Source organism: Dreissena polymorpha, chromosome 11 (genome assembly GCF_020536995.1).
Source record: "Dreissena polymorpha isolate Duluth1 chromosome 11, UMN_Dpol_1.0, whole genome shotgun sequence".
Lineage (NCBI taxonomy): Eukaryota > Metazoa > Mollusca > Bivalvia > Myida > Dreissenidae > Dreissena > Dreissena polymorpha.
The window spans coordinates 63518767-63529870 of NC_068365.1; the positions used below are offsets into that span (position 1 = coordinate 63518767).

The following is an 11104-nucleotide window of genomic DNA, read 5'->3' on the forward strand; positions in this document are numbered from 1 at the left end:
CATATAATATTATAAACTATAAAAGTTGTGCACATACAATTTGTATACATGTAAAAATTACTTATGACTTTACATGTAACAGCATATCACATTAAGTTGCATACAAACATATCATGTTATATACTAAATAAAACATGAACTCATGATATCGATGAATCAATAATAACGAGGGTGATTATATGTGGGTCCATTCCTACATATATGGCTATATAATGTGCAATATAAAGCTAGTAAACACACATATATATATAGCATATAGTTAGTTATATTTCAAACCGATAAAATGTCCATGCATATACCAACACACATGATTTTACTTCATCCAAAATACATGTTGTATATCTCTGCCCTTCATAACCACATTTGACATTTACATTTCTACCAATTTAGTATTTTTATGTAAAATTTAGTAAGTCATTTCTTCAAAATATATAACAACAACATGTAAACGTAGATATTACAGAACGTATTTTAAAAATCTTCAGAGGCAATCAAATCGCTGTTTAGTACATTGATTCTTATGCTACTGATACTTTTAAACACGACATTTAAAATATTACTAGTGACATTACAGATTGTATACTCATTAAACACGTTTCTTATCAGTTTATAAAAAAATGGATAAAGACGGAAATAAGTATAAAACCATGATTAATTATCCAGATTCCACATAAAAAATCAGTTAATATTATTTTTTTGTTAATGAATCAGCTCTCGTCACCTGTTCAATTCACTACACTGTTATACATTGATTATGTATTATTATCGCTAAATTGAATACTGAACACTTCAAGACAATCCATTCGAAAATCGAGCTATGAATGGCGGCGAACTACTTGAAATGCAGAAGGCCCAGCAAAAATTAGCCTTAGTTGCGTATATGCTGATAGGCCACGATGGCTTCTAAATAATAATAATCGCGTTTGAGCCAGAAAGGCTGTTCTGCCATATTTACCATATTTTTATAAGCTAGTTTGGCTTTCAACGGATATAATGTCATAGGCGAGCAGTAAAATCATGCTTTTCTAAGTCGAATGTGGTGTTGAGTGCCGTCAAACAACGAACTCTAGGACTAGTGATGCGTTTATTGTATTAAACGTGTACTTATCAATCAAATCTGATAACATTCATTGTAATCTTACAGTATACTGTGTATCTAGTCATGGATAGAAAATCAACGTCAGTTTTAATTTTATGGACATGGAAAACATGGAATTGACAAGAGGCCAAAAGTTAGCCCAAGTGATATCTTAATAAAATTACACGTGGCGACAGATTTTGACCACGTTCAATCATGGCCAAGCACTGAAAATCGTATATCAGTGACAGCTTGAGTTAGACCTATTGTAATATTATTTCGACAAACTTGACGCATGATTTGGTCCTGACTGCACGCACACCCCACAATCGATAAAATACGAACGCTAAACAACATGAAAACATGACGATTCAAACGCTAAAGTTCGACTATGATAACCCGTTTTTGCAAGCACTAAACGCTTTGTTGCGCAGTTAATAGAACAGTATTCTATCGGACTAGATATTACTCAATGGAGATATGCATTCGCGCGAAAGTTCATTTTCTGGAAGTGTTGCCTGTCTTTTGGGAAATACGCCGAATAGCAATATGGGAAGCTGGAATCCGATATGATCGGCAAATGCAACTCTTCTACTTCAAAGGTTCCCTATAATACAACCCCTTTTAAGTTTAGATTGCGTATCCGCCGCTAGAGATATACCAACGTGTTTAATATTTTTAGAGAATATGTTTTGCTGAAAAAAAACTACCCATTTTTGCATGAACACTTCCAAAATTAGGAAATACAAAAGGGCAGACGCCATCCAACAATTGTATCCTTCACTGATGCATAATATAGTTATCGATTTGTTATTACTGCCATTTTATACAGACGAAATAAAACTCGAAATAAACTGGTAGCATTTATTGTTAAAAGAGAAAACGATTTTCAAGAGCCGGAAAGACGTGATTGCATTAAAGCCCTTCTGTAACGTTATTGTGTTCACATTACACTATATCATACGTTAGTTGGATGTTAAAACTTAAAACACCTAAGTAAAAATGCCACATCATGATTGATTACATCATGTTTTCATGCGTGCAGCGTCATAACTTACTACAAAATGGTAGCATTTCCTGTAAAGCTCCTCCCATTGCTAATCATCAATGAATCAGAAATGTATGGAATTAAATCTGCTATTCTATTTAAGAATATTGACAAATTATTTACAAATTAATCGATCGCATGTTTATAAAACGATATAAAAACAGTATACACCTTAATGTCGACCTCTGTATAATAAGAAAATTCTCCTTCATAAAAATATGTCCGAAAACATAAAACTAACAATTATCCGAAAATAATTTTCCGAAAACATAGATAGATATAACGGACGTAATTCGAAAATCCACTATTAATATTACAAAAATACCATACACTGGGTCAATTGGTTCAAACGTTCGTGATTTTCACTAATTTCTGTAACAAATATGTTGACACGGACACATATTTACAGGGCGATTACGTAGACTTAAGTGAGGGGGATGGGGCGGAATGAAAAGGCATCATAACTACAAGTGGGTGAGACGATTTCATAATTGTAACATGGGATGTGTGTCAACTCAATGATCTCGACGTCGAAGGTAATAAAAGTTTTACTAGACGTATATCAGAATGCAAGCGTATGCAATACTCATGATTATATTTCAATAAGTGACATCAATGATATGAAACGTTACTTTAAACTTAAGCCTGTATAGCCACTTAAAATTGTTATTTAGCACTTTAAATTATAACAAAATCAGAATATTTACTAAACCAAATGGTTATGTCTTGTTTATCAGCCAGAAAAGCAAAACTTACCCATCCGTCCTATTTTATCGTCCAGCGCCCCAGGATGTGGCGAATGTTTTATTGCGTTCATGCGTCGGTTTTGTGGACCTGTTCCTGGATGCCCCCCGACCCCCTGGGGTGCCTTAGGCCCCCTGTTGGACTCCACGGGCAGGATCCTTCGTCGCTTTTTTGGAAGCTTTGATCTGGCTTGAGTATGTGAGTAAAAGAGAGCGAAGTTACTGACGATGACCGGAACAGGTAGAGCGATGGTGAGCACGCCGGTCAAAGCGCAGAAGGACCCCACAAACATCCCTACGTACGTTTTTGGAGTCATATCCCCGTACCCAACGGTTGTCATGGTAACAATTGCCCACCAAAGTCCGACGGGGATGCTCTCAAAGTCGTTATTTGGATTGTATTGAATGCGCTCGGCGTAATATATCAGCGCCGCGAATACTACGATGCCCAACACTAAGAAGAATATTAACAGCACGAGCTCCTTAGCGCTAGCTTTAAACGTGTGAATCAGGATTTTGAGACCCGCAAAATGCCGGGTGAGCTTATACAGTCGCATGATACGAATGATGCTAAAAAATTCTAAAATATCACTCTCCTGCTGTAGCTCCGTGAGGAGAAAATCGAGATAAAATGACAACGTGGCGACCATGTCTATTATGTTGACAGGCGCCTTCAAGAAGTCAAGCTTCCCAGGCGCTACGACAAAACGTATAATAATTTCGAACGTAAACCACGCATTGCTAACGCATTCGATATAAAAGAAGGACTCGTGCGGCTCCGTTTTGCTCTTTTCCAGTCGCCATGAGATGTTGCCTCGCGTGAAGTTGGTCGTCAGGTTGCTAATGATTGGAACGCGCATGTCCGGATGAGTCTTAAGACAGAACGAGAGGATGGAGACGACGATGAAGAAAACAGAAACCACTCCCATAACCTGAAACAAAGGATACAACTAGGGTTAGGGTTAGGGTTACGGTTAGGGACAATATATTTAAAACATGTTCATGTACCATATAAGTGTTCGCGTGTCGTATAAATTGGTATCGTTGCAGGAATTTAAAATGGAATATATTGTAGGACAGCCTATCGCAATAATAGTCGAGGTCTTAGTGCCAATATATTGTCGGATCTGGGACTGATGTCAAACAAGAGTTTGTGAACCGTTTTATAGATCATAAAGTCTGTATTGTCTTAGCTGCTAGGCTCACTACGTGTGCTGAGCCAAAGAATTCGTTGAGCGAAAGCCATGTTGTGTTATATGTCTGAGAATGTTGATTCGAAAATTTGAGCCAAAGTCATTATTGTAAATGTATGTAAAAACTAAATTCCTTCCGGCTTAACAAACGTCTTTAATGTGATTGGTTTTGAACTGTTGTATTCTTTCTTGCTTGGACCAAACCATAAGTGTGCTCATTTTATTGTATACCTTCAATATATTTGGTACGACTGATACAAGCGCAATGCATTGCCAATACGGCATTGTTGCTCTCTTCCCTACAGCTAAATGATTTTATAGAAGAAAACTCTAGGTATCATGTACACTTATGCTTTACATGCTTACCAGATTTGATCTGATTCTTTGTGTACCGAACTATTTTGTTACCTTAAACTTCGGTTTAAGGGTCAAATGCAGTTGAGACATGTAGACGATTTAACTCGTTAAAATGTATCTTCATCCATATTGTTGTTCTTCATTTTTCATTATATACGTACTTTGAATACTTGCATTTCCGTTAAATGTACCGTCTACAAATAAGTTATTCATCCAATTCAGCGTTTCATTTGATGATTTACCTTAATCGCAAAACTGGAAGCGCTTGCAAGCTGACATTGCGTATCATTCTCCGAGCAGAGTTGTCGATCCTTGCTCTCACATCACAAGAAAATCCTACCAGAATTTGTAGGATATCATTTTATTGATTTAAGAATTATATTAAGAAAAGTAGTATCATTTTCTTTAACATTTTGAAAATAGTGTTGCAGTTTAGGTTCATACTAAAAATATGGATTACCTAACTTTATGAAAAAAGCAAAACTAACAACGGTAAAATTATTGTACCACGTGGCTATGCTATCATTACGTGGTTGATTATGAAGGCAGGGATTTGATGAAACTATGCTGAATCCGGTCAAATCTCTACGCGAAGGTTGATTGCGTCACTGGATTTCATCTTTCATACAGTTCAAGGACGCGAGTGTCGAGGCGTTTTAAAGGGCAGTTGCAATGAAGTGTCACGTATTTGTGTGTTTAGGATTTATTTTTATAACAAAATGGGAATAAAAGTGTTGAAATATATGGCTCGAATGAAACCCGTTATATTGCATAGAAGATTTCTTAAAAAAATTAAGATTGTACTCAAATAACTCAATGTTATAAATAAAGAGTTTTTGTTTAATAAGTTACGAATCGCGAACAGTGTACATGACTTTAAAAGGGTAATAAATTGTATAAATATGGTGCATTGTTCGTTCTCTTTTCGACGGAAATTGACGTTGAATGGAAAGAGTAGTTTCTATGAGTAATAGGTTGTTTGTAGATTAAAGAATGCCTATCTACAACGAATTGCCTGCTTCAAACGAATTATGTAAAGTGGAAATGGAGGAAAGCGATAAACAAATGTACCGTGTATACCGCGTGCAGATTTTCAATTCATCATGGAAGAAAACATAACAATTAAGTAAAGACAAATAAACATGTTGACTTTAATACATAAACAACTTTGGCTAGAAGAGCATAGCGTAGCAAACGTGTTACTTGTATATGTTAGTTAGTACAAATTCGTAAACAGAAGAGTTAACGAAGAATTGTTTATAGACTAAAGTAAACAATATCGGCGGAGATAAATGCTGCATCAGACTTAGCGTAGTGGTTCACATTGTGTATTCGAAAATAATTGTTTTGGTGACTTACTTTGTTGAAACAATACTTTAAGCATGAACAAAACCTTCTGCGCTCTATTTTTGTGTGCAACATATGGATGCTTATTACATTTTTAATAAATTATATAGCGATTGTTTGTCACGTTACTCTTTTTTTTTAACTAAAATGTTAAGGACTATTTCTTTTCTCTTCTTGTAACCGGGAGAGATCGCAAGCAATATTGATATGTCTACGCAAGTTTTGAGTAAGTTAATTTAATATCTTTCGAATAAGAATTAAGCGTTTATGTCACTTTACATATGTTTTTAAAATAGTATGATAATTATAATGCCATGTTAGTTACATTGTGTACTTGAGTCTGAACTCTTTAAGAAAGTTCTTACACAGCTCGGCAATGCTCGACGTGTAAACATTCATTCCACTCGTAGGAAAAAATAAGTAACACAGTGACACAAGCATAGTATGCTCTATTACTCCACTAGATTAATCTTATCCCATGGGATATTTGTACATACCATATTCCATTGTCCCCGCATACTTCTATATGTTTTAAACCGACACATTTGCACACTTTTTTGGGGGGTAATGATGGTACAAGCACATTCGTTTACAGTGTAATGTAGAACATAAAGCATAAAGGGGGCCTTTTCACATTTTGGTAAATTTACAACATTAAGAAAACATGTTTCAGATTCGAAATTTTGTTGTGTAGTTATGGTATAAGTGAGGAAACAGTAATACTGAACGTTTACAATGCTCTAAAATATCCATTATATGAATCTTTAACAATTTAAAAACCTGAAAATTATTGAGCGGTGCAACGCGAAACGTTTATATAATTTGAAGAGTGCAGCGGTTGTCGTTATATTTTGTGATACTACGAGAGTTGATTATATAAAGTATAAAATACAACAATCATTGTATGAGCACGGATGGTCAAGTTTTCTAAGCGATAGACTTTTACTCCAGGGGTGAGTGGTTCGAGCTCAGTTGAGGGTGACCTTTTTTCTTTCTGTAATTTTATTATTGTTATTCTTTTTAATGGAGCTTTTTAAATCCAATGTTAACATTGATCAATATATAGCATTTAATTACAAACTTCAATACATGCCAAAATCTGTGAAAAGGTCCCTTTAATCATCCAGCAGTGACTTGCTTTCTATTAATAACCATATATGGCCGCGTTCTGTGAAATACGGGCATAAATCATGAGCGTTTGGTGTTCTACCTGTTCTACCGATTAACCGTGAAATACGGGCATAAATCATGAGCGTTTAGTGTTCTACCTGTTCTACCGATTAACCTTTGCAATTCGCTCAGACTTATCTTGGACGACACTTGTAGCGTGTTGGGATTTTTGTTTAAAGGACGTCTCTTCTTTAAACAAATCCAGTTTAGTCGAAACGTAAAGTCCTTAATTAACCTGGGCGGACTGCACAAGCTAATCTGGGACGACACTTAAAGTACGTTTAGCCAAGTTTTTTTTTCAGAATGCGACTCATTTTGTTGAAAACATCGATTTAATTGGATTTACAACTATACGCGCTAGCGTGTATTCATGTAATTCTTGCATTATTTATTGAACCATGTGTTATTTCCTCCGGCAGATATGCGGGGGTGCACAGCAAGTTTTTCCGATTAACTTGGAATGGAGCATTGAAAGGAAATCGTCAATATATACAATAAATGAGGCTAGCTCTGTGAAATCAGGGCTTAATGTATGTGAGCAAAGTGTCGTCCGAAGTGACGTCCAAAGTGTCGTCCAAAGTGTCGTCCAAAGTGTCGTCCAAAAGTAATTTTTGCCGTCTAAAAGGCTTATCCGAGTATTCAATTGTCGCTGTGATGAATTACTTCGTTTGAGAAAATTATTGTCTAAAAAACAGAACCAGTCCATGCGGAGAGCGGCGTCCATAATTAGCCTGTGCGGTGTGTAAGGGCTAATCTTTGGCGTCACTTTACGCACATTCATTAAGCTACAAAACAAACCATCTATCGAAATAGTGAAATATGAAAAATCAAGTACTGTGCTGTATATATGCACATAGCTGTGCGACCGACGCTGGGAGAAATCGGTGTTACCATGGCAACCAAAATAAATGGTTTACACAAATAGCTCAGCAATGACAAGAGATGGAGATGTCATATTGGAAGCAGACGATGATTTGATCCGTTTTATCCGTTTTTGTGTGGAATTGCTTCTATCCGAAAAACAAGTTTTATTATAGTATAGGCGGATTTCGGACAAAATGGCGGATGTGCGGAATATTTATTACGAAAAAATGAAAACCGACAACAACACCTCAAGGACAGCTAACCTTTTGTTTCTTAATTTGTATGAGAAACTTTCCGGGGTAAAAAAGGGGATTTATAGTTGTGTTTGTTAAAATAGCAAGTGCGTATTGGAAGTTTTCCCCCGCGTAACCGCAGCAGGGTTATTATTGACATGTATTGTCATTATTTATGTTCCTAGAGAGAGAGGCACGAAGTCTTCACAAAGCCCAAACTTGTCTGTAGTCGTAACTGAGTCCAAAGTAAACACTAGAACAAAACACATTTAAAGTTAATAATACCACTTGTCAAAGCGCAACTTAACTAAACTGGAAAAATCTTCAAACAATGCAAGTCTTTTCAGACAGAAACACAAGTATTATTTTAGAGTTTTAAACATGTATGTCATTTTTTTCCCATTGAGTGGACCTTTTCACGTTTTGATTAATTGAAAGATTAAAAAAAATTGATTTGCAAATTTACGTTGAAATTATGTTTTTTGCAAGAAAACTAAAACTGAACATTTACTATGCTGTAAAATATCTTCATATGCATTTTTGACGAATACAAAACCTGAAAATTATAAAGCGTTACAGACGCGAAGCGATTGTATAATTTTGAATGTTCTATTGGTATATTGTGTGATAGCGTTTAACTTTTACTCTAATGGTCAGTGGTTCGAACCAAGGTGTAGACTACTTTTTTTCTTTATTTAATTCTATTTTTTATTTATACTGGAGCTCGTTTGTTCTTATGTTTACATGTATCAATTTAAAGAATTTAATGGCAAACGTCAAAACATGCCAAAAATCTGTTAACATATCCCTTTAAGATTTATTTTTACAGTTAACTACTCATGTAAGCCCTAGTTCTGCCTGAAAATGGCCTCCGTGTATAATTTGATCACATCAAAGAGATTATGAATGTGACTTAATATTATGAACATTTTGTATACTTTAAGTGGTACAAACCTTGGCATAGTTTGAAGAATATGGCTCATCGAAAAGCGCCCAGATTTTAGGTTTGATTCGCTGCCAGAAGTTAAGATCGCCCGTCCTGTACTGATCCTCAAGGCCGAATTTTTTCATAATATCATCGTCCGTCGGCTTATCGGTGTCTAGGTCAAGACGGTCAAGAATACCCAGAACGTCCTGTGTATCCCGATGCGTCGTGTAGGTCATCCAGCAACAAGGCTCGACTTGGTTCGAATCCAGGCCCCAGAATTCGAGCTCTTCCTCGAACAGAGGGCCGCAGACGTCGGTCGGATAGTGGAGCTTGCCGGATCTGTAGTAGTTTAAGATCTGTGCGAAAACACCCGGATGCCTGTCGAAGAAGTATTCGTTAAGTACCGGATCATAGTTCGCGAGCGCTTCCGTTAAGCGCGACAGGCGCGTCGCCGGGATTTTTTTCAATGTCGCCTTGTACGTCTCGTGACGTATTCCGCCGACGTTGACAATGACGCGGTTATCGGCGTCTTGCTGGTTACTCATCGAGTTCATTTCCGGCCACACATGGCTTGAAAACAGGCAAAGAACGTTTGCGTGCCGTAATTTACCGTGTAAACACGATTTCCGTCATTTAATCATCCCATGTTCACATTCAGATACTATAACAATCTGATATAATTTTTCATCGCCATATCCAAAATGTTTCAAGTATTGCCTAATATACGTATCAGTTTAGCTACGTATTACGTTGTTTTGAAACAAAACATCCTTTACTCGTTCCGTGTTCACATTCAGCTATTATAATTATCGTACACTATATAAAAATGTTTCAAGTATTGCCTTATATACGTAAGATCTATCAGTCCAACACGTAGTTACGTTGTTGGATCACAAAACAAAATCCTATATAGAACCTATAAGGCTATTCGGACTGTGTGTGCGAGGTGTTTTTGCGTGGACGCCGATAACATTTTTAACAAAGCACTCCGAATTATTTCGATTGTAATGACTCACTTCTTGCATAAACGCCTCGTGAATAACGCGTGTGAAATGAAAACAGACGTAAGGTTCAACTTTTTTCAATAATCCATTGTAATCACCATGTATCCAAAATAAATAGACAAACGTACTATTCTTCTTATCAGCAGTTAAAAACGCTACGAATACGTTCCCACGTTGCTTTAATTTTCGTTCTTTATTTACTTTAGTTAGTAGTGTTGTTGTTCATGATGATGATTATGATGATGATGATGATTTTCCTACTGCTGCGGTTAACTAATGTCACAAATTTCAATTGGTTTCCCAAGAACATAAATCACATTTTTTGTTTTAAACTTACTTTCATCGTAATCCAAGACTATGTTTAGCCGTAAAGTGCCTCGTTTCAAGGTAAAAGTAAAGAGTTTTATTAAAGGTGACGTGTTACAATTAGTAACGTCATCAATTAAGACGTGACCCTTCAGATCAGAATCTGCGCATATAAGATGGAAACATTCAAACTAACAAATATATTACTTTTATGCGAATTCCGTGAATGCACAACTAGATGGAGGTTGATGTCTAGTAACCTCAACATGCAAAATACAGATCTCCCATAAAACGAGCCATACACATTAACTATCCGAACTGTCTGAAGAAAACACCATCCAGCACAACAAATATTCACAGCATTGTGTTGTGTGCCAGGCGAAATAACAGCCTTCCGCGGAAAGGATATTATTTCATCAATAATCGATAAAATTTAGTTTGCGTTTCTTGTAATTGCCAAATAAATGACGTTAAGGATAGGTGTTATTCAGCCACGGGGTACAATACAACACACTTTAAACCACTATTTTCCAATAACACCAAATATATACGCTCTCACGAATGCGGACGATAAAACAAAATAGCGACGTTTTTTCAATAATTTATTATCTATAGCGCTGCTTGCTTGCCTATGTATTAGAGTTCAATCGATTACTTCTAGAAAGCCGGCCTTATCGATTGGCGTAACGCGAAGGCTCCTTTTCCCTTTTTATTCTCTATACAAAAGTCTAGTCGACATTTGCCGATCAAAACATTGATATGCATTGGTGGATTTTTGTTGGAGTTGCAATATAATACTTTGTTCAGCCATTCGATAGTACGGCCGCCGTAAT

At 36.3% G+C, this 11104-nt stretch overlaps 1 protein-coding gene across 1 annotated transcript; it reads right to left on the bottom strand.

Moving 5' to 3' along the window:
* Window positions 1–2540: 2540 nt before the first annotated feature.
* On the bottom strand, window positions 2541–9619 carry LOC127849900 (potassium voltage-gated channel protein Shaw-like). Its single transcript, XM_052382650.1, has 3 exons — window positions 8988–9619; window positions 2883–3819; window positions 2541–2590 (listed from the first exon to the last, which is right to left on the bottom strand). The coding sequence occupies exons 1-3, from the start codon at window positions 9513–9515 to the stop codon at window positions 2541–2543; spliced, it is 1515 nt and encodes a 504-aa protein (XP_052238610.1). The 5' UTR covers window positions 9516–9619.
* Between the last annotated feature and the right edge of the window lie 1485 nt (window positions 9620–11104).